The sequence below is a fragment of the Astatotilapia calliptera genome, chromosome 2 (assembly GCF_964374335.1).
Source record: "Astatotilapia calliptera chromosome 2, fAstCal68.1, whole genome shotgun sequence".
Classification (NCBI taxonomy): Eukaryota; Metazoa; Chordata; class Actinopteri; order Cichliformes; family Cichlidae; genus Astatotilapia; species Astatotilapia calliptera.
This window is the reverse complement of record NC_137423.1, coordinates 34,033,701-34,057,013: the sequence shown is the minus strand read 5'-3', so window position 1 is coordinate 34,057,013 and position 23,313 is coordinate 34,033,701. Positions and strand designations below refer to the sequence as shown.

Here is a 23,313-nt window from a genome sequence, read left to right as displayed (position 1 = left end):
GTCAATAAAACATAAAGCTAGAATGATTTCTACAAATGAATAATAAAAAAGAACCAGTGTACCCCGCCTCTCACCCTAATACAGCTGGGATGGGCTCCAGCGCCCCCTGGGACCCTGATAAGCGGAAGCGAATGGATGGATGGATTTCCTGTTTAATGTGTTATATATTGGTGTAGTATGGTAGGCTATAAGGGATGGTTTTGTCAGTAAGAGACCTGTAAAACAACCACTTTTCAGACTCTTGGCTCCTGATGTTCAGACTCTTATTATATGACTCATCTGTAGCCGCAAAATACAGTCAGGAGTTTAAAATGTATGTCCTTCTGCTCTGTAATTTTCACGTGTTTCAAAGCCATCCTGTGGGCCGGACTGAACACTTTGGCGAGCCGTTTCTAGCCCCAGGACCGTATGTTTAATATCCCTTGTCTGCCGCCTGTGGCTGGTGTCAGACCAAATGTTGTGGGAACGCGCCCGGATACGCGCACCCTGCACAGCGTCCTTATGGTGTCCATGGAAACCACGGACCGCCACAGAGAGCGGAGTGAAAGGTGTCCGAATGAAAGTCTACTTCTGAACATCAGGATTTCACCTTTAACTTTTTTTTTAACGACATCGACATTTAAGAGGAGGCAATTCCCACCATAGTCCCTGCTTTGGTGATTTGGTGAGTAACCAGTTTATATTATACGTTTGAAAGACTAGCTAACAGCGCCGAGCGGGTCACCTGTGAGGGGGGAAAGGCGGCTTTCTACAATAGCTAAATGAAACTTTATATTGTTCCGCCATTTCCCCGCTGAACTGCTTTGTAGAACCATGTGGCTTCACACAGAAACCTCCGGAGCCTTATAAGAGTAGATTAGACATGCTATACGTGTATTATTGGCCTTCGTTTTGTTTTGTTTTTTTAAATGTTTAATAATCCTGGTCATGGTCAGTAGATTACGATGAGCAGTAACTTTCTCTGGGACCTGCACTTGTTCTCTGACTTCGTTTGCCTTTATTAAACTGGAGCAGTAGGAGTGGACTTTGGACGTTTAGTGGATGCTCATCAGAGGGGAACGGGTGGCAAACATTTACCTGCTATGGAGCTCTTATTTTCCAGCATTTTCAATATTTTTGTTTGTGTGTGTGGTGATCTAGTATGTTTGGCTTTTATTTTCATCTATGAAGAGGTAGCAGTTAAAGTCAGGTATATTATACCTGAAAAGAATAAACAACAACTCATAAATACAGGTACAGTCCTTGCTGTTCCTGCCTGTCCTGGAAGCAATTTGTATCTTGATGACTTCATCTCTCCTCTCTCTGATTCATTTCAACCTCATCTTTCAGCTGCATGACCCTGGAAGCTTCGCCCTGAGAGTGAGATGGAAAACAGCTCTCATACACTGCCACTCTCGTGCCCCTCTCCCGCCACTATCAGAGGGCCTCTGCCGTTGTCCTCCTCACCCCAGCATACCTCCTCAAATGGTCGCATTTCACTGCCACTTTCGCCTATCTCTTTCCCGCCATCCCCAGCCTCATTTTCCCCAGCAACAGCAGAGTCTGTTCACTCCTGCTCCCCTCTTTCACACTTTACAGTGTCTCATTGCCTCGAAGGACAAAGCCTAGCTGACCAAGATGACCTCACCTGTCTCAACTGGCTTCATCAAAGAGGGGATCTGCTGCCACTGCAGCCCCTCACCAAAATGACACTGCTGCCTCAGCAGGAGCCCTCCGTGGCTTCCCAGCTTCTTCCCGCTGCTTCGTCCAAGCCGCCGTACTCCTTTAGTAGTCTGATTTTCATGGCAATAGAAGATTCGCCACAAAAGAGGCTTCCAGTGAAGGACATCTACGAATGGATTGTGAACAATTTCCCCTACTACAGGACGGCAACGGGTGGCTGGAGGAACTCTGTCAGACACAATCTGTCTCTGAGCAAGAGCTTCAGACGCATTCAGAGGGACAAGAGCCAGGTGAGTGCTTAAATAACAGAGCAGCACCAAACTCATTGATCTAAGTGAACTCTTCATTGAATCCAGATGGTCTGAATTCAAAACATTGGTTACAACTCCCAAAAATGACTCGTGCAGGGTTTTTGAAGACTAACATCTGTTACATGGATTTGTTTCTTTGTTGCAGTCAGTGGGGAAGGGATCACTGTGGTGTGTGTGTCCAGAGTACCGGCCAGCGCTCCTAGAAGTGCTCAGGAAGACCCACAGTTATCACAGCAATAACAGCAACCTGTTACACAAGCCTGCACTGTGAGTATCTGCAATATGGATTTGTAAAAATTAGCTTTAGTGCCCCATACTGAGGAACGGCCAGAAAATCCAAAGTGTTCAACAAGAAATGAGTCACATTTCTTTTCTTTATATTTTACTCTGAAAATGGGGAAATACAGACAGAGATATATTGAAATATGTGCAGACATACATGGAAATATGGGTACTTTTTAAGGCTTGAATGATTCATAGGTCAACGTAAAAATTCTTCTGAAAATGGTCAGGTACAAAACCTGGAGTGTGAGTGACTGAAAAGGCAGCCAGTGTCCAAAGAAAAACTTTGAAAGACGTTCAGAGAGCTGCGAGAACTATTGGACAAGACTAATTTTAAAAATTAAAGTAAATTCGGCTACATGGAAGCAAAATAACAATTTGAGGGTGGCTCAATATTTTTGCATGATACGGTAGTTGATGTGTAAAGGATCTTTAATTTTAAAAAGAAAAATATGCAAACATTTACAGGCATCGACCTCTCTTAAGGATTTGCTGCCTTTCTAATGAGTTTTTAACACGGTGCTGGTGAAACATTAAGGGGCTTCCACACAGGAAGTGACTCGCAGCAATGTGGTTTTCAGAGAAGTCATGACATTCAGTGACTTCGAGTGACAATGGTCCCAGGTTAAACCTTTCTCAACTCCTCTGGTCTCCATGTCATTGCTGATGCAGTCTTTTTGCACCTGTAAATGAATCATTGCACTGGAGTCTCCTCTGACTGGAACTGAAGGTGATGCAAAACGCTGACTTTATTAAACTAAATATTTGGGTATTCCTTCACTATCTTTTGCCTTTTTTTAAAAAATTGGCAAACATATTAACTGATATATTGCAGAAGTAAGATGAAATATCATCTACAGCTGTCGTCGTACATGCTATTTTTCTTTTAACACAGTATATTTCTCTCCTTAACCACCACATCAGTAAAATCTAATATGCGTCTAGTGGAGGAGTGTTTCTAAATAATTTTACATTTTAATGGCTCTCTTGCTGTGATGTGTGTTGTGCGCAGGTTGGAGGGAGAAAGCTACAAGATGCCTGCTGCGTGTGATTCGATGGAAATATCAGGTCAGGACCTACATACTGGACCCGGTATGAAATTGTTTCAGTCGTTTTATCTGCAGAGTAACAGCCCTGTGTGACACTTTTATCACCTGCAACTTGTCTGTAGCTTTGCAGCTTTCCCAGCATGCATCATTGTTCCTGTGTTTGTGTTCTGTTCTCATGGAAACTGCCTTCCATTACCTTGGCAACCCAGCAATAGCCTGGCTTTTTATGAGTGCCCCCACCCCACCCCTCCGTTTTATTTCCGAGCCTCTTTGCCATATGGGCCCACGTCCTCGCTAAAGAATCCCGCAAGTGGTTGTTCGGCCAAGCTGCAGGACGATGGGTTATTAATGTTAACGTTGTCTTTCTCATGCAGATCCTCTTTCTCACTCCCTCCTCCTGTCTACCGCCGACAGTCCGATTTTAGCCGAAAACCCGCTGTGCCTTCTGACCCCGGATCACGAGGAGCTCGTCACCATGGAGTCTGTGGAATACCAGCAGGAGGAGGTGTGCGAAGACATGGAGAAGGACCCCCTGTCTGACAGCGGCTACATCGAGCTGCACTATTACGAGTCTCAGCAGTACCAGTACCTTGTGCTGCCGGACGACACTGAGCTCGACCTGGAGACTGTGGAGATCCTGCAGCTTGATGCCGAGGCCCAGGAGGCCGCCGGGTCACTGCTGGACCTCGCAGGCGGTGGATATTAGTTCAGATCCTCAAAGAAACCGTCCTGGGATGACAACACTGCCCTATAGCCTGTTTACTGCCCTGTAGTGATATTACAGTATAGATCGAATTAACTGATGGAGTATCGTTCCACATAATTTCAGGCTTCCAGTACACAAGCTGAATATATCACCATAGCATCCCATCCAGCCTGAACAGAGCCTTCAGGGTGTAGAACTGAGACAAAAGTATTAAAAATGAAGTGATTCCACAGTGATTTTTTAACATGTTAACATCGTTCTCAGGGGTGGAAGGAGTGCTTCGAGCTCAATACAGAGTGCTGCTTCTCGACTGAGAGGTTTCCCAAGTTCAGGTGTGACTAACACGCTGTTGAAATCTTCACGTTTAATGTACAGCGAACAGCACATTGACTCACTTCCACATCGTTACCAGTAAAATATGAGTATGTGTTACCCTCTTTCAGTTGTTCTAAGCAGTGACCATCTTTTCTTTCTAAGAAAGTTTCTGTAGGACATTCAAAGTAAACTGTAGTTGACAGTCTTTGTTGTTTTCAGCAACACTGTTGCTTTGATAGTTGAAGACAATAGATAAAAATAATTTATAATGTAGCTGTGATTTTAGATTGTACTTAAGAAGTACAGGGAAGCACTTCTATTCAATTCAATTCAATTTAATTCAATTTTATTTATATAGCCCCAAATCACAACAAAAGTCGCCTCAAGGCGCTTCATAGATACATTACCTTGGCAACCCGGCAATAGCCTGGCTTTTTATGAGTGCCCCCACCTCACCCCTCCGTTATAATAAGTACTTCGAATTTTATTTCTAATGGTTTTTAATGTCCATTATTTTCAAGATTATCTTTGCTTGAGTTTATTTTATTTGCACAATGTCTTCAATCAGGAAAGGTTTGATTGACTCACTGCCATTTTAACCACTTTACATGTCGGTTACACTGAAATTCTCTTCATAAATTGTATGTATTTACAACATCTTTGGGTTTTATAATCTAATAAATAAAATATGTGATGCCCTTCTTCTGAGCTGTGCATTGGTTGTTATAGTTTTGTTTTTATTTTTATTTTTAATGTTTGTTTTCCGCTTCAGTGAGTTTGCTTGGTTTGGTTTAGTTTGACTTGGTTAAAATAAGTCTTTAGTATTAATGATAATGTCAAAGTTATGATTCAAGAAATTCAGAATAGATTTGTACAGGACAAATAAAACATTTTGTGCAGCCAGTGTATTCACAGTTTTAATATGTGCACCAGTGCCTCTGTGTACCGCACTGGACCCCTACATGTGAGTGGTGGGCATGTAGCTCTGTGGGCTAACGCCTAAACATGAGGCACTTGCCCCAAAACAGCTTAAGAGCTATTCTACAATTATGGGACATTTTCTTTTCCAGCCATGAATTTGAAAATAGTCCATGCACAAAATACTAAACATACATTTGTTGTGTGCACCTGAGACAAAATGCAGACCCAGTTGTTGAAAAAGTGGTTCCAAAATATTATTTCAGCACCTCAAAAAAGGACATTTATCTTTTGGCCCAACTTCTTGATAACCAAATTACTTTTCGTATATAATTGTTTCAATATTTTGTTTACACTTATAATTATTTTGCTGATTTCTTTAAGATCAACATATTTTAAAGATCAGTAATTATGAACTGCAAGTTATGTCCCACAACATATGTGCCACCCTGTGACCGAAACTTATGTAGCCTGGAAGGGGAAGAGATAAAACAGTGAGCCGGCATGGCAAAGAGGAAGTGGCATGAACATCATGGGTAGACCAAAGGTCACTTCTCTTTGACATTTTTGCATTTTTCTTGACTTTTCTGATTAGATTGAATGTGTCACTGTAACTAATGCAACCATGTTACCCAATTTACCAGAAGAGGACAAATGAAAGGTTCCTTTATTTTTAAAAACTACGTTTATCCTTGACTTTCAGTCCATTACATGCCATCTGGGTTTTTTTCTGAGAAAACACTAATACTACCACTATTGCCTTTGTAATAGCTTGAATTATTATATAAAAGATTGTATTTTGAGCAAAGATTTTAAAATAAATACAGAAATTACTGACGAAAACGTGCGACTCTTGAAAAGTTAGATTTCAAAATTTTCTTAAATTGATATAAATTACGTTTTATCGGAAACTGAATAAGTATTTAGTAATGAAGTATGCTATCATTTATTAAATTGTCTACTTCGGGTATTGGTGAGATGCACCAAGGATCCACGACTGAAACACTTTTGATGCCTGAACTGTACAAATCGAATTTTTTAAAAGTTCAATATTTGTTTTTAACTGAAAATTATAACATAAAGGGTCCAGTAGTCCATATTTTAAAGCCCAAATGGGCTATGGGTTAATAGCTAGAAAAATCCATAAATAGAATAAACAGGAGAATTAAAATAAAAGAGCCCAGTGAATACAAATGTGATTATAAATCAGTAGGCAGCTTAGCAAGTAAAAAACAAAGTAACTACAGGTATGAGGAAGGAACGATTCCCTCTGTATGTCGTTGTGGTTGGTTTTTGTTTCTTTTCTAGTTAGTTTGACTGTTTGTTTAAAAATAATAATCTTGTTAGCTCTAAATGTTAATTTTCTGAGTCTATCGGCTTCAGGTTTGCTTTAAAATGCTGCTGGATAAGTTTCGGTGTCTCTGTGTGATGAGCTTTATCTGGTGGCTTTAGAAACAGTGATCGGCTGCACCGTGAGAGGGCGCAAAAGCCACGGCTTACTTAACGCAGACACACATATATGACAATGAAAAACAACGCAAACAAAACAAAACAAACCCCTTTGGAAACCTGCTATGTATGTTCGGTTTCCTCTGCGCAAATCCTTAGGCTATCATTTGTATAAACGCAAAACACCCGGCACTGTTTTACATTACCTGTCTGGTAGTTCCGTATTCGTAACTTGAAGGTAAAAACTACATTTCCCAGAGCTGTTGGATATTTGGCTGATTGGGACGTGTAGTTCACAGAGACACTGGAGCGCCGGCAGGGAAACTTGTTTTAAAACTACATTTCCCGTGTGGCGTTTCGCAGGCTGGAGGCAGGAAGTGTGTGGAAGTTTGTTGATGGAAAAAAGTTCTCATGGTTATTTTCATGCCAGTGTAAAAAGTTACGTTTCTCTGGTTTGGCGACTCTCAGAAGACTGTGCTGAAGCTGTTTGGAGACACCAAAGGTAACATTAAATCACTAAACAGGAGCTAAGGAACGCAGAAGCGTTTTTAAAAGCTAGTTTCAGATGTTTTACCACTTTTTTAAGCTAACAACGGTAACGTATGTCATCGTTTTGCTGGTGTTTGAAAGCTTGTAGCCACACAAGAATTTAGCTGCATCCGTTAACTTGTATGTTAGCTCAGTGGTTGTGAGCTGTAGTTTGTTATTTAGCTTTTCGGTGAAGTTCACGTCGATGTCAGTACAGTTCGGCTTAGCTGTGCTCTTCGCAGTGTTGTCAGTTTAGCGCTAATATCATGTAGCTTCGTCATAGATCAGTCTAGTAAACTTAGTTTATCTCGTGTTTAGATTGCAAAGTGCAAGCAGATTTTGTCTGAACTGCATATTTTTTTCTGCTTGTTAGCATCGAGGCGTATGAACAAAGTCACTGCTGAGAAATGGTTGGTATGCTGCTCCTCACCGCCACACCTTTGAGGTAGTGAGCTTTAACCGAAAGCAGCCTGCCTTCTGGGCATTATGAACTTGTATCCAGACACCTCCCTGTCTTACTCATCGCGGGAGAAGACATCCACCCCGCAAAATCAGCGACAGTGGAGTGTATTGAAACCATCAGAGTAGCAGGGAAAGCATGCTTCAGGCAAAGCAACGTGACACCCATAAGAGGAGCCCTCCGTCAGCTTCACACAGAGCCTGATATTGTCCCTGATGGAGGGACCAGTGCATGCCTGATTTCTGTCAGCAAGCCCAGGAAGCACAAGTAAAGTCTTAGTGAAGCTGGAGAAGTCTGTTGTCATCATAATTCTAACTAATGATAAATGAAGCTTTCCTAATAGTTTTCTCATGACCAACTTGAACACATTTTTGAATGATTTCTTTTCTGGTGATAGGCAGACATAGGAGATATTTTCTCGTTAGCTTCTCTAGTTTGTTAGCACAAATGTCATAGGATTGTATCAGTATTGCACAAATATGTTGGCTGATTTTGTAACTCGGTATATCAGGTTTTTGTGGGCAAACTCTACAAGACGAGTGCAACAAAGAACTGAAAGGCTTTAATACAGTTGAGGTATTATTTATTTGTAAAGACAATTGAACCACTTTCCTGTCAAAAAGGAGAAGATTTAAAAATAAAACAAAAAACATACAGAGGCCCAGAATTTAAAAATCAGTTTATTACTACCCTCACTGACCATTTTATTACTGAGTTGGACCTACTTTTTGGTCTCAGAGCTGTCTTAAATCTTTGTGGCATATCAAGGTGCTCAAAACATTCCTCAGAGATTTTGGTCCATGTTGACATGATGGCATCACACGGTTACTGCAGATTTGTTGGCTGCACATCCATAATGCGAATCTCCTGTTTCATCCTAAAGGTGCTCTGTTGGCTTCAATATGGTGTAGATGCCAAATATGGACTCATTTTCATGTTTAGAAAACTTCTTTGAGATCATTTGAGCATTGTGACATGCTGCATTATCCTGCTGGAGGTGGCCATCAGACGATGCACTGCACTGTGGTCATAAAGGGAGGGACATAGTCAGCAACAACACTCAGGAAGGCTGTGGCATTTAAACAGTGCTCAGCTATGCCAAGAAGATATCCCCCACAACATTACATCACTGCCACTAGCTGGAACTGTTAATGGATCTGTGCTTTATTGGTGTTTATGCCAAATTCTGATCCTTCAATCCAAATTTTGCTGCAGAAATCGAGACTCGTCATCAGCCCCGGCAAGATTCTTGAGCCTCTGTGAATTGTAGCCCCTGTTTCCTATTTATCTGCCGCAACCGGTTGGGGTGATGGCAGGATGACAAGATAAATTTATAGATGCTCCTCTGCATACCTTTGTCGTAACAAATGCCTATTACTAATGTCTTCCTGTCATCTCCAGACAGTCTTGTTTTTCTGCTCCAGCCTCACCAAGCACATTGCTGCTTACTGAATAGTTTCTCTTTTTCCTGAAGATCCTTCATATCATCTTCTGCAAACCCTACAGATGGTTATGTGGGAAAATCCCAGTAGATCAGCAGTTTCTGAAATACCAAGAACAATTTAATGTTCCAAGTAGTATGATTGTTGCTATATAATAATGTTCAGCTAAGATGCACCAATCTATTGCCCAATATGTTGGAGTATATCGTGTCATATTGCATGTGGCAGTGTCACAGGTGAATTTCATCTGTTGCTTCATGAGTTTTTCTCTGATTTACTGTTCGAGAATGGCATAGTATAAACTTGTTTTTTCTTTTTTTCAAGAAAAAAAGAAAAACATTCAATTATAAAAAAATTAATAATTAGTGTTGATTTTATTTTGGTGTTTCTTTGTTTGTGATCTCGCACAGGGACCAGAACATCAAGAATAATGGGGAGCGAACCAGGCCCAGTTCAGATTGTCAATGTCTGTAAGGACGATCACTCTTTCACCTTGGAGATCAATGCTTTGAGTCAGATCCTGCTGAACCCCAAGGTCCGAGACAAACGTGTTGTGGTGGTGTCAGTGGCCGGAGCCTTCAGGAAGGGGAAGAGCTTTGTGCTCGACTTCATGCTTCGATACATGCACAGACAGGTGAGTTGTGCTGTAACCTGATCCTTCAGCGTGTCTGATCACCATATCTCTGTAAGATCAGCTGAAGTTCACTTCAGAGATCAGCTGAAGTGCACTTACAGTATCAGATGCTGGACTCTCACTAAGCTTCAGAGCAGGATGCTAGAGACTGATTTTTGTCCTCAAAGTGTGATAACCTGCAGAATTAGTCCTGGTGTGTGGATTGCATGAGGACTAACTAACATGTGAACTAACTAGTTTACTGACTAGGAGTAAATGAGAATTTTGCCATGACCACTAAGGACTAGAGTCTGTGAATGCCCTCTCTTAACTTTATTACTTTTATTCATTACTTTTACCATAGTGCCACTGTCTGGCCTCACAACATGACTATTATGACATCTTTCAGTCACTGAACACTTTACACTCCACTGGGTACTTATTTGTTATGTAAATTATTCAAAACAATTGGGATCTCCATTCATAATTTAGGTTATGGCTGAGTGAATAGCACCGAAGCTTTACCTGAAGGCCTCGGCTTTGCTGTGATGGGGGTTTAAAAGTGAAGTTTGCATTTCTGTATCAGGACGAGGAGAAATGGATGGGTAACGATGACGAGCCTCTGACCGGGTTTTCTTGGAGAGGAGGGTCAGAACCGGAAACATCAGGCATCCAGCTGTGGAGCGAAGTTTTCCTTGTCCAAAAGAGCGATGGTGAAGAGGTACTTGAACATTTATGTGTGATTATTTGTTTTAAGAGAGTAAACATGTAAGCACTCAGATTTACTAATGGAATTCATATTGAAATATTGAGTTGATGTTCATTCATTGTTTTAGATTTTCAGTGCCACAGTAATTTCTGGTCTCAGCCTTTCCTCTAACCTTTAGTCTGTGCTTATGACTTTATTACTCTAGCTGTATAAGAATAAAGCACATTTTGTAGGTTTGTATTTTATATAACAAAGGTTTATAAGTGCAGTGGACAGATCCCTGCATGCTGCAAATGTCACTGCTACAAAGAGATGAGCTGGTTTCTGTCAGCCTCCAGCAAAGTTTAAAAGCAATCTTCTAAATTTAGACCAAGCGGTTCATCTGCCTACAGGCGTCTTTAGCTGCTTTTTCTGAAAGCAGCTAAGATGGACTTTTTATACCCAATCACAACCTTGATGACCTTGACCTCAAGGTTAGAGGTCAGCCATCTGTAAGCTCTATATGTCTATAATCATTATAGAGTCTATAATCATGTTTTGTTTCTAAATTCCTTGCATTCCTCATTTCTGCATGCATGTTCTGCATATTTCAGTTTCTCTGCCACACCTCAGATCAGTATAAAAGTTGAATGAATGAAAGCAAGGTTGGGCAGTGGTTCAGATGCAGTGACTCATTAATACACATTACTGTTTGGAGTATTGTGCCTCCTTGTATTTAGTGTTTCGCTCACATAGAGTTAACTTTGCCAAGCTGCCTAGGTCCACTAAGGAATGTTAAAGTATATTTGTCAAACCTGTTTTAGAAATTTTTTTTATGTCTAATTTCTCATCCATCGCCATATTTGGTCAGGTTACTGTGAAAGATCCCCTCAATATTATTTGTAAATTATTATTACTGCTAACTAGCTTGTCCAAAACCTTTTCATTCTGTGTTTCACTCCTGTCTGGCTCACTGCCCAGGTCCTCAATATCATGCAGAGTCTCTTATCTTGCAGTCAGATGCCCTCTAACGCCACTGTCTTGAACTGCGATGGTAGTTCTGCTCTCTGAACCGCTGCAAGCTGTACCAGCAGCTGGTGGAGAACTGCTTCATATGCCACTGCACTGAGCTTGTTGAGGTTTCAGAGCGAAACTGGAGCCAGTCTAAAATCTGAAATCTGAGCACATGTCATAGCACGTGATTCCTACATTTACCCCATCTTCTCCCTCTCTGCTGCTGCAGGTGGCTGTGGTGTTGATGGACACTCAGGGAGCGTTTGACGACCAGTCCACTGTGAAGGACTGTGCCACCATCTTTGCCCTCAGCACTATGACCAGCTCCATACAGGTGACGATCTGCTCCGAGCATCACTAAATCAGTATTTTCTTGATACTGTTGTAAAGTGTGCCAACATGTTTTTGTCTTGTTTAGCTCTACAATCTCTCACAGAACATCCAGGAGGACGACCTGCAGCAGTTGCAGGTCAGTTTGGATTGGTGTTTGGAAAAGCCCACCAAAGATTTTAAGCTCCAAACGATTAAATCTAGTTACTATTTAGACTTAGACTCTCACACATAATACTTTCCTCGTGGTGCTGGCTCTGATATTGTATTCATTCATTCACAGCAGCTACTTTAAGGAATCGACTTTTAAACAGTTTTGTTTGGTGTACTCTGTTATGCTCATGCGTTTTATTTCATACTTGAAGTTTTTCTGCATCTAATGGAAGTAATTTCACTGCCTAACATAAGTCACGTGCCACATTTTTTAATTTCACTGTTAATTTTCCATTATGGGCATCGCCTCCTCCTCTTTCTCCTTGTAGCTGTTCACAGAGTATGGTCGTCTCGCCATGGATGAGATCTTTCAGAAGCCCTTTCAGGTATGAGAAACAACGACATTCAGTGATCTGTGGGGTTTTTTTTGTTCTCTTGTTCTCTAACACGTTCTCTCTCCTCCTGCAGTCTTTGATGTTTCTGATCAGGGACTGGAGCTTTCCCTACGAGTACAGCTACGGGTTCAAAGGCGGGAATCAATTCCTGGATAAACGGTTACAGGTACCAGCCACGTGTTGATGATTTGGCAGAGTATCATGAATGCACTGTGGCTGTGAATTTTTATGTAACTGATCTGAAATGATGAGTTTCAGCAGTGCTTGTTTGTTTGTTTTTTATTTCTTTGTTTGCTTGGTTGGTTGTTGTTTTTTTAGGTTAAGGAGGCTCAACACGAGGAGCTGCAAACAGTCAGGGAGCACATTCGTTCATGCTTCACCAGCATATCCTGCTTCCTCTTACCTCACCCTGGTTTAAAAGTTGCCACCAGTCCTGCCTTTAAGGGACAGCTCTGCGGTAAGGTCTTCGGGTTTTTGTGATATTTTTAGTTGGATGGCCTTCAGTAGAGTGCACTCCTGAGTTTAGATTTTTGTTCTTAATTTATTGTTATTTATTGTCAGATGTTGGTCCTGAGTTCAGAGACCAGCTGAAGATTTTGATTCCCAAACTGCTGCATCCAGACCGTCTGGTGGAGAAAGAAATAAATGGAAACAAAGTCACATGCAGCGGCCTGCTCGAGTTTTTCAAGGTGAGATCACAATCAGATATTTACAGGCCCCCTTTTTTTTAGTTCATTGGCTAGAAATGTTAAATATTTCCTTTACTTTACCTGCTCTGAAGTTTTCTTTTTCTCTGAGTATAAAGAAGCTCATTTTGAAGCTGTTCGCCTGAGCTAGAGACAGGGTTTAAAAAAGAAACAATGGGGGGAATGGAAAACATGTCTTAGCCCACTTCCTTTAAAATTTGCCAGATGTTTTGAGTCTACTGCCATCCTGTGTCTGTTACTGTTTATAGATCACAGTGAAAAGGCACAAAATCCTCATGTTTTTTGTAACTAAATATTAGTCTATGATTTTACGGTTCAAACAGCTCGTCTACTTCTAGAAACTTTCCTTCTGCTTTGCAGTTGTAGAAATAGAAACATGTCTTGCCAGTTAGCAGGAATCTCAACAATGGCTCTGGACAGGTTTCAAGCTACCAAGATCAAGTATGTAAGGAAGTAAGTAGTAAGGAAGTCCACCCACCCATCTTATTCCAGTTACCCAGTTCAGGGTTGCGAGGGTGCTGGAGCCTGTCCCCACTGGGGGGAGAAAACCATAATTGTGATTTCAAGAGCCACCAGGATATTTAAAAAAGCTCAAATTAAGTTTTATTAAACTTTTTTCTTGTATGTTACATTTACACCAACACGGTCAGCATCTGTGGCTTATCTCACAGGCACAAAAGAAGGTCTAATCTATTTCAAGTTATGGTTATATTATGCTAAGAAGAAGAAAAAGTGTACCTCCATCTTGCCGGTATCTGTGGAACAGATGTGTGTGTGTGAGTGGATTATATGGTTCCTGGGTAAGCTCTTACAAAGTAGATGATTGTCTCTCTAGACAGCTGCTGTCATGGATTTCTCTACTCAGGGTTCTCCATATCTGTGTCTGAACAGTCCTTTCTGTTTTGTGTCACCAGGTTTATATCAAGATTTATCAGGGAGAAGACCTACCGCAGCCAAAGACTATGCTCATGGTACGTATACTGTTTACGCCAGTTTGACCAGGCACTTAGTGTTGCTCTTGAGTAGGTCACTCTTTATCATCTTTACCATGTGTGTGTCTGTCTCACCAGGCCACAGCAGAGGCCAATAACTTGGCAGCTGTGGCGTCAGCCAAAGACCAGTATTACAGGAACATGGAGAAGGTGAGTTCATGTTAATCTCTGTGGTGATCCCTGATTATTATCATTCCCATTAGTCACTACTTTAAAGTGCTTGTTGCCTCAGTAATCTACAGAGTAAAGGGGGTTACATATATCATCTGTAATGTTGAATTTGAAACACCCTCCCTCTTTATGATTCTGTGCTTTTACTAAGGTGTGTGGAGGAGACCTGCCTTATGTTTCTCCAGATTCCCTGGAAGAGAAACATCAGTTTTTCTTCCGGGAGGCTCTTCACGTCTTTGCATCCACCAAGAAGATGGGCGGGCAGGAGTTTTGTAACCGTTACCAGGTGAAACTGGAAAAGGAGCTATTGGAAATGTGGGAGTCATACCTGAAGCACAACGAGGTAAAGAGTGGTTTGTTTTACCCTCTTTTATTATCTAAGTATAAAAATCAATTAATGAAGGTAAAACGTGGTCAAACATGATTTAATTTCAGTTTTGTTCCTGATCACTTGCTCTTTCTCTTTGTATTCAAAGTCCAAAAACCTCTTCAGCGCCTTCCGGACTCCTGCTGTGCTCTTTGTCCTGGTGTGCCTCCTCTACGTGCTCTCTGGTTTGCTTCTTTTTATCGGCCTGTCCACCTTCGCCATGTTTTGCGACTGCACTCTTGGTGCGGTCATGGTGGCCATGCTGACGTGGGCCTTTATCCGCTACTCGGGTCGGTACCGAAATGTGGGAGGAGCCATCGACCAGGCTGCCGGCGTCGTTCTGGAGCAGGTGAGAATAAAGGGAGAGAGGCATTTGTGTCTCAAAGCTTTCATTGCTGGATTCTGTTTTAGTGTAATGCACCAGTTACAGCCACTAGAGGGAGTGCTTGTTGTAGAGAGCAACAAAACCACCAGGATTAAAAATAAAAAGTCTGGTTCTCTAAATAAAAACGGCTTATACAACACATTTGAATAGTGTGAATTTCCACTTTAGTGCTAGTTTAGAGGTTTAAGTGTCTGAGCAGATAGCTTTGTCCTATGTTAAGCTTAAATGCTTCAGGGATCTGGGGAAAGTTCACAGACTAGTTAAAGCGGTTGTGCCCGAGGAGTTTTCCTGAGCCTGAATAAAGTGCATTCAAACCTTTTCAGAGTAAACTTGAAAAACTTTAGCAACAAGGACACTAAGTGGAGCTCCCTCACTAAGCTGATCTTGGAAAGTGTTGGTAACGTGAAGTCTGAAAGTTTGAAATGCCTGTAAAAGTAGAAGTTACTTTCAGCTGTTTGCTTATTAACAAGGGGGTCTGTACGGGTAGCGCTGCATGTTTGATTTGTCAGGTTTTTATGCTGGAGACCCTTCCTGACACAACCACAAAGGGGATTTTCCTTGCCTGGCTTTTTACCACCGTAAAAATATTCAGCAGTAGAACAAAAAACGGAAGAAAACCATGAATCAACACACAAACATTACCTGATGCTGCTGAAGTGAAGCAGAGCAAAGGTTTGCAGAGGTTTAATTAGAGGCTCAGCTAAGCATTTTGCAATTTCGCATAACTTTAAAAAGTTTAACTTTCTTCAGTATTGAACAGCAGAAATTAGGCTTTCTTGTTGGAAATCATTTAAATTAAAACAAACAAACAAACAGCGACAGTGCTGTAAACAACAGTAGACTGGTGCGTAATAAGCAAGTGAATAATGCAGAAAACAGATTTTTAGATGGGAAACTGTTCCTGAAGAACACTGAGAGAGAGAGAGAGCTGTGCAGGAAGTGTGATTTTTATCATGGTGGAAGCAAAAGTAAGAGGGAATTCATGACGATGTTTATGTAAAGCGAAATGTGAAGCTTAGTTTAGGTCTTCTTTTGCTGCTGGTTTTGAGACAACCTGCAGCTTCAGAATCTAGCGCGAAAAAATGGTAAACACAAAGTGCGGACCCGCCAACGCATCAGAATCCGTGAGCAGTCGGCTTTCAGCCTCAGCGGCGTGAGAAAGCCACATCTCACTGATTCTGATGCATCGGTGGGTCCGCGCTTTGTGTTTACGTCTTTGTGCAGAATCCTTGTACCTGCTCTCTTTTACTGTTTAAGTTGTTTGGTGGTTGTTGAGATTTTGTGAGGTTTAACCTGAGATTCTGGTGTTTCTGGCAAAATAAATTTATATTTAAAAGTTGGATTTTAATAAATCGATATCATGTTATTCAAGCGAGAATTGATTTTAATCAGAAAATCGATAAGGAGGTGGTGAAGAAAGGAAAAACATTCAATGCATTTTAAAAATGACAGAATCAGAAACATCAGGCATCATTTTTTGTGCAAAAATTATAAATTCCTTCAAAAAGAATATGGGACCACACAGGTTAATTATGTAGGCTGCTAGAAAGCTGACCGCCTCAAGTTGTTAAACTGTGTTTAAACGACTCTGATTCATTACTTGATAATTACCAAAAAGCTGTGAATTTTTTTTCCTTGCCCTCTAAACTTCTCCTGTGGTCACATTTCTTAACTTAGGGCTGATAAATTAGAAAAAAATTACTATTTCTTATTTTTAACCACGTGAGAAAGCAAAATTGTTTGTAGTTGATACAAACTGCACACAAATGTGACTGACCTATGGAGATAGCTGCATGTGTTTTCTGGTTTCTCCACGAAGACATTAACATCGTTGGCTTTGGTTGTTCACCAGGCAGGAATTGTGAGAGGAGAAGTTTAAACCCTTCCCATTTTCTTGCCTTCATTCACCTGGCTGGTGGCAGCATGAAGTGGATATCCAGCCCACTGGACTCTCGCCTGTGGCTCTTCTGAGGGACCTCGAGCCAATTTTTTTTTATAGGTCATCCTAGGTCAGCTACATGGTCTCCTTTCAGAATACCTCACCTGGGGTGCATCCTAGTCAGATACCCGAAATTGCTGCTGCAGTAAATGAAAGTAATCTGTCAGTATGAATAAATAAAAATGTATATTTACAGATTACGTGTGTAACTATATGTACACATGTAATCTGTAAAATTACAAAAGTTCTAGTAGCTCTCTGCCAAGACATGGCAGTGGGGAAGGTCCCTTATCAGTTGGAAAAGCTGCGAAATTTATGAAAATTAATGCTATCCTTTAGTTGTTTCAAAGCCATCAGCGGGCTAGACATGAGACTTTGCCTGCCCAGTTCTGGCCCCCAGGCCTTATGTTGATACCCCTGCTCCAGAGGAAGCTAATTTCCGCTGCTCATATCTGTGATCTCATTCTTTCCGTCCCTACCCTCATGGCCATAGGTGAGTTAGATCTACTAGTCTATGGACAGCGCTGCGTTCACGCCTTTACCACAGCAGACCAGCATGACGTGGACATGAATGTCAGAAAGTCTAACACTGGGGACACCAATGTGGGAGGGGAGTGGACGGGGTGCTACACCCCTGTTTCCTGCACCCTACCCGGTGTAGGGGTGGGATGTTGTTTCAGAGGGTGCATCCGTTCACCCGCACTCTAGAGGGGGGATGCGTGTGTGTGTGCGTGCGTGCGTGTGCGTGCGTGTGTGAATGATTGGCCTGCATGTTTGTTTATATAAGTGTACATGGTTAATTTGTCTGTGTGTTTGGGTGTGGCTGGGCCTGAGCTGCTAGAGTCTATAGAGCTCATCTTGGAGCAGTCCAACACTGAGCTGCTGTGTGGGGCGGACATGTCTGAAGCTGCTGAGCCATCTGACGAGCAGCTGAAGCTGAAGGAGTATATTTGTTATCACATTGTGGTCCAACTGTATAACACATGCCAGTTTTTACCAGTTATTTGCAGACTGTGTTGGAGCTTGATGGCCTACATACAGCAGACTTATCAGGGCTTGTTTTCTGAAAGTGGCTCGACTGTTACTTCTTGTAACTGAGCTGATAAGAGAGGTGAGACTGAACCATGATCATGCAATAAATGTCTGACCCACGAAGCCTCAACAATGAACTACTGAAGGCCAGTTTGATGGTGCTCTTTGTGGATTATTGTAATGCTTTCACAAATATTTTTTGTTGAACAATGGTGATTATTAAGAACAGATAGAAATAAAAATGTATGATGTATGTATCCAACATGAAAAAGGACTGAAACAGAAAATGAAAGTGTTCCAGCCCTCAGAGGCTGTCTGAAGTCCATTCTTGAATCTTGAGTTCACTTTCCTTACAAGTTCCTCGACCGTGCCATCGCTGGCAGAGTTTAAAAACGGTGATGGATACAGCAACCAGAACTGAAGTCAGTGAACACTGCAAGCACTCACATCAGCTCTCTCTCTCCTGTTCTTTCTCCTTTCAGGCCACTGTGATGCTGAACAAGTCGAGAGGGACAAGCATGGTGGAGCACAAGAAAACCCGTTAAAAGACCTCCACACTCTCTTCATAATGCAAAGCAAACGGCGCCCACAGCAAACACACAGTCAGCACCCAAAGCCTTATCATGCCACCCAAACTCAACAACACTGACACGGGGTAGCGAGATGATGCCACTTCACCAGCATCTCTATTATGCACAATATTCTGCCTGTTAACGGTTCTGTTATTCTCTAAGGCAGGGACGTAAACTGTATTTTATGTCTTAAATTGACACTGCCATCACTTTACAAGTTTACAATTGGTCTTAATAGACAAGTCAAAGTTTACCTTAAACCTAAAAACACTTTCATTTTCTACTTCAAGCTTAATGCATCTTCGTTGGCCGTATGTTGCTAAGACAGGGTTTCTGCAGTGTATCTTGAAATAGTTTCCTAAAATGCTAGCTTTAAAGCGTATACATTTATTCAGGTTCCTGTGAGGTTTTCTTTGTTTTCACTCATTGACTTTAAAACATTCCAGCTTGTTTGTAGATTGGCTTCATATTTTAACATGAACTAGCATTTCTTGGGAGGCTTTGAGGGGAGAGTAAACAGTTTTTTGCTCTACACAGCACAGCATGGAGGCTGTATGTAATGGGAGATTCACTTGTTTGTTCTTTTATGGAAATATGCTATACTTTGTTGATCTGAGTACTAAATAATAGACCACATGGAATATGGAAAAAAAAAAAATAAATAAATAAATAAATAAATAAATAAATAAATAAATATAAATATAAATATAAATATAAATATATATATATATATATATATATATATATATATATATATATATATATATATATATATATATATATATATATATATATATATATATATATATATATATATATATATATATACATATATATATATATATATATATATACTCCATAAAAAATTCCAAACGAAAGACAGTATTAGAATGCTGATAACTGTTGCTTGACCAAATAAACTGCTTTCATTATGTTGTGAGCGCTAATGTAAAATTTTAATCATGTCAAAAATCAGTGAGTTTAAGCGATAATACAGTCCACAGCATAAACAAGATAATTCTGTCTCTTTAATGACATTTAAACATGCTAGTAATTTAATTGGAGACATACGTGAAACTAATGGCAAGCAAAATGTATGAATAGAACAAAAAAGCAGGAGAAATGAGCAGAAAACTGTAGCACAGCTGTCATCCTGAATTTTTGTACAAGTGTTTCATTTTTCCGAGGGCTGCAACACTTAGACGGATTATTATCATGTAACATATGATATTGTTAGTCATGCTTTCCCCTCAAATGATCTTGTGATGTTTTAAGTGACGGGTAATGGTCTATACTGTCAGCAGAGAAATAACATTGTGACACCCCACCCTATTCAAAAGCCCCACTGGTAAAATAGCTGTAAGTTAAATTAATGTTTAAACTGCTTCATATTAATTTGTTCTATAAAAAGACTGTTTAAATATTTGTTAAGCTGTGTGAGGTAAAACTTGGATTTACCTGGCTCCCAGTTCAGCTCAAAACTACCATTTCATATGACTGACTTTTACTGCGAAAGAAAAATAATCAATATGGGCTTGATTCTTACATTCTTGTTTGCATGCAGCAAGTTAAACATTTAATCTTTAGCAAATCAGCAAGTTGTACTGAGAAATAAAAAGCTGGACCACTCAGTGGATTTATTATATTTTAGTTTGTCTTTGTGGGGCCAAGCAGGGGCTGCTCCAGCCAGCTCAGAGTAAATCAGGTAGTGGATTAAAGGACGATGATTATTTGTAGCTATGCCCTACATCTCTAAATATGATAACGTGCATGATAACATGAAGATGGCTCCTGTAACTATGCAGCAGTATGCACTTTAGTAACTATTCCAAAAAAAAAAAATCTCCAAAAAGCTGTACAGTGATGCTTTATTCTCACAGTGATACCATATTACTCTTAATGATACAAATCCACATAGTAAAGGGCCAAAAATTTCCAAATTGAATATGATATTGAATATTTGTGATTTTTGACCATCATTTTGCACTTTCCATTTCTGTCTCTTTCCACAAGAGGAGGGAACTGTTTAAATTGTTTTTAAAAAAGCAGTTATTATTGCACTTCCCCTCTTCTTTGGTGCTTTTTGTACACAGCTTGTTCCAAAGGCGAGCAAATGCATGCAAGTAGTCCCAGCTAATGCAGTCATCTCTTGCAGGTGCATGGTGGCTTTAACTTGAGAAGTGCTGTTTTATAAAGAATAAACAGGAGCCTCAAACTGTTGATCCAGCGTTTCTGGTCTGTTCATTTCTCTGCCCTTTCCACCAGCAGGCTTGCCTCTGTGAATAAGCAAATCAGCACAGTTACAAAAATACTACTTATGCAAAGCTCTTACATCGCCATTGCATTTGATGTAACTGCGCAGCCAAAGAATTGATTGCCACAGATTGCTTTTGAATGATATTGGATTAGATTAAATCACATTAAACTCTGTTGTCATCGTGCAGCGAGAGCCTAGCAAAATGCTGTTCATAAAACTACATAGTGCAAGCAGTACTCAAGTGAATGTAGGTCTTCTAAACACGGATTATTGCACAAATGAGCAAAACACTGATAAAGAGAAAGTGTAATAGTACAGGATACATGTGTGTTTACAGTACAAATAATCAAGCAGTTTACATTATGTAATATTCAGTCCAATGAACGAGTAATGCACATAAACAATGAGTCAATACAGTATGTCATGTAGCGTGTAAAGTATATGTACTAGTAATACAAAGTGGGTACTATGTGGTAGGTATGTAGCTACAATATGAACAATAATAAATTGTAGGCTACTGTATGAGTTATTGTAGCTGTCTCCATTAATATGTGTTGCATCTTTGTCCAACAAACTAACTGTATTTTTTATAGTTTCCCCTCTGTACCCCACCACGGTGGATTTTAAATCAATCAATATGGGATTGGATTTTAGACTTTAATTCAAGATATTTATCTGAAGTGTTGCATTAACTGGTTAGAAATTACAATACTTTTTTATACACAGTCCCCCGTTTTCCCAAATTTGAGGATAACAATTAATTGGACAGTTGACTGACAATTATTTTCATGGCCAGGTTAAACCTGGTCCCTCTTATTTCATCACAAATGAAGCAAACATTGTGTGAACCTGATTCAGTGTGTGAAATTTATATTTTACAGCTTTGGCTTTAATTTTAAATATGGGGACCAAGGAGATGTCAGTACAGGTGAAGGAGGCTGGAAAGACCACACAAGAAAATTTAAGTGCATGATGACAGAATTGTTTCCATGCTTCAGAAAAACACCTTCATACCATCAAACCAAGTCAGGAACGCTCTCAAGCAGGTAAGTGTATCATTGTCAAGGTCTAAATTCAAGCCACACCTTCATGAATGGAAATGCAGAGGTTTTGGAACAATGTACCAGGAAACGCATGGGCAGATAAAACCAAGATTAACTTGTACCCGAATTTGTTTATTACAGGACAGTCTAGGCAATGAGGCAACAGTTTGTTTGTTTGTAATTTTACACATTTATTTCTTACAAATTAAGTCCAAAGAGTCCCACTGACAGATTTATTTCATTAATTTGAACTTACTACTAAAAACAGTACTCTAATGTGTAGTTAAAATTCTTTACACTGACAGAAAGGGGAGTTTAGATGGTCTGGCCCACTTGAAATATGGCCCATAATGTAAAAGTTTGACATCCCCGGTCTAGGCCCTTAGAAAGCAGGGATTTTATAGTAAGTTTTACTTGCAGATAAGATAAAAATTCTTAATCCTTTCAAGAGTTTTACTCCCCACATAAAGGGAAAGATATTCCACTAATGGCCACTCATTTCTGTAGCACTTTAACATCACATGAGAATAATTATGTTGTATTTAAAATATATCAAATTCTCCTCCTGGAGCCATTCCCAGCTGGCAGTAAAAGAGATGCCTAAAATTATAGGCAATATAATCCTTTTGAATAAGTGAAAGCCTTACTTCTCCTTTTATATGTTCATAGAAAGCATTAACCCACCAGTGAGGGAACTCGGGATGTATACAAGCCATAAGAAAGGACAGCTTTGTTGACATGTGTTTCATTTTAATGACTTAGATCCACAGCGATAAAGGAAACACTGTCCACCTCTTTGCTGCCCTCTCTTGTAGTCTTTAATGTATATATAGTGTTGTTCTTTTTTTAAACAATGAATGAAAGGCCATGACACCATCTTTGTTTTTATTCCGCGTAATGAATGTAGGTCAGTTTGCAAGCAGCGTGTTTACATAGCATCGCCGTAACTCGACCCATATTCCGCATAAGTCTGCGTGCACGAACTGAAATTTTTGCCTCATTTCACACCCTGTATACATGCACGGACTCTGCTATCCGCCTCACGTGTCATTCTCGTCATTCATTTTCCACGCTGGCTTCGTTCTGCCTGAACATCCGCCCCTCGTCCTTTCCTCTCTCCCTGACTGCGTGCCGACGCCGTCCGTACAAAAACTCCGCTACAGCGAATTTCGGGTTCCTTGTTTCCTTATATGGTGATGAGCGTCGCAGCCTGGCCCCTCCCTGAAACTGTGAGCGAGGCGCGTGCACTAACCGCCGCCGCCGCTCACCGTTCGCTTCCATATTTGGAAGTGAGTTCGACAAAAACCGCAAGGAGGGGAGGGCAGGGGAGAGGAGAGGAGAGAGGATGGATGATGAAGATTTTCCTCCCACTCTGGAAACCCGCTCCGCGTCCGGCTGGGAGATGAATGTCGGTCATTAAACAGTGACAGACTGGTCTCAACTATCAAACACCCCTCACGCGGTTTATGTAATAATTATTACGGCTTTTAAAGGGCAGTTAAAAATGGCAACTGGAATAAACGCTGCAGTCGT

The 23,313-nt window shown here is 40.6% G+C and overlaps 2 protein-coding genes and 1 long non-coding RNA gene across 4 annotated transcripts; 2 read left to right on the top strand and 1 right to left on the bottom strand.

The window, feature by feature from the left end:
• The first annotated feature begins 145 nt into the window (after positions 1 to 145).
• LOC113029575 (uncharacterized) lies at positions 146 to 6,086 on the top strand. Of its 2 annotated transcripts, none has more exons than XM_026180534.2 (5): positions 146 to 664; positions 1,330 to 1,952; positions 2,119 to 2,240; positions 3,268 to 3,323; positions 3,679 to 6,086. In XM_026180534.2, exons 2-5 carry the CDS (start codon positions 1,365 to 1,367, stop codon positions 4,008 to 4,010), a joined length of 1,098 nt encoding a protein of 365 aa, XP_026036319.1. In that variant the 5' UTR covers positions 146 to 664; positions 1,330 to 1,364; the 3' UTR covers positions 4,011 to 6,086. The 2 variants fall into 2 exon arrangements, with proteins under 2 accessions (XP_026036319.1, XP_026036309.1); XM_026180524.2 differs by having other exon boundaries at positions 3,268 to 3,347.
• Positions 6,087 to 7,043: 957 nt separating this feature from the next.
• On the top strand, positions 7,044 to 19,121 carry LOC113007493 (atlastin-3-like). Its single transcript, XM_026144114.2, has 14 exons — positions 7,044 to 7,194; positions 9,533 to 9,756; positions 10,322 to 10,456; positions 11,667 to 11,771; positions 11,856 to 11,906; positions 12,250 to 12,306; positions 12,389 to 12,481; positions 12,634 to 12,772; positions 12,877 to 13,004; positions 13,937 to 13,993; positions 14,093 to 14,164; positions 14,337 to 14,528; positions 14,662 to 14,901; positions 18,391 to 19,121. The coding sequence occupies exons 2-14, from the start codon at positions 9,553 to 9,555 to the stop codon at positions 18,451 to 18,453; spliced, it is 1,536 nt and encodes a 511-aa protein (XP_025999899.1). The 5' UTR covers positions 7,044 to 7,194; positions 9,533 to 9,552; the 3' UTR covers positions 18,454 to 19,121.
• A 1,210-nt stretch (positions 19,122 to 20,331) lies between these two features.
• Positions 20,332 to 22,964, bottom strand: LOC113007499 (uncharacterized). Its single transcript, XR_003269917.2, has 2 exons — positions 22,825 to 22,964; positions 20,332 to 20,756 (listed from the first exon to the last, which is right to left on the bottom strand). It is a non-coding gene; the product is annotated as an uncharacterized LOC113007499 (long non-coding RNA).
• Positions 22,965 to 23,313: the final 349 nt, after the last annotated feature.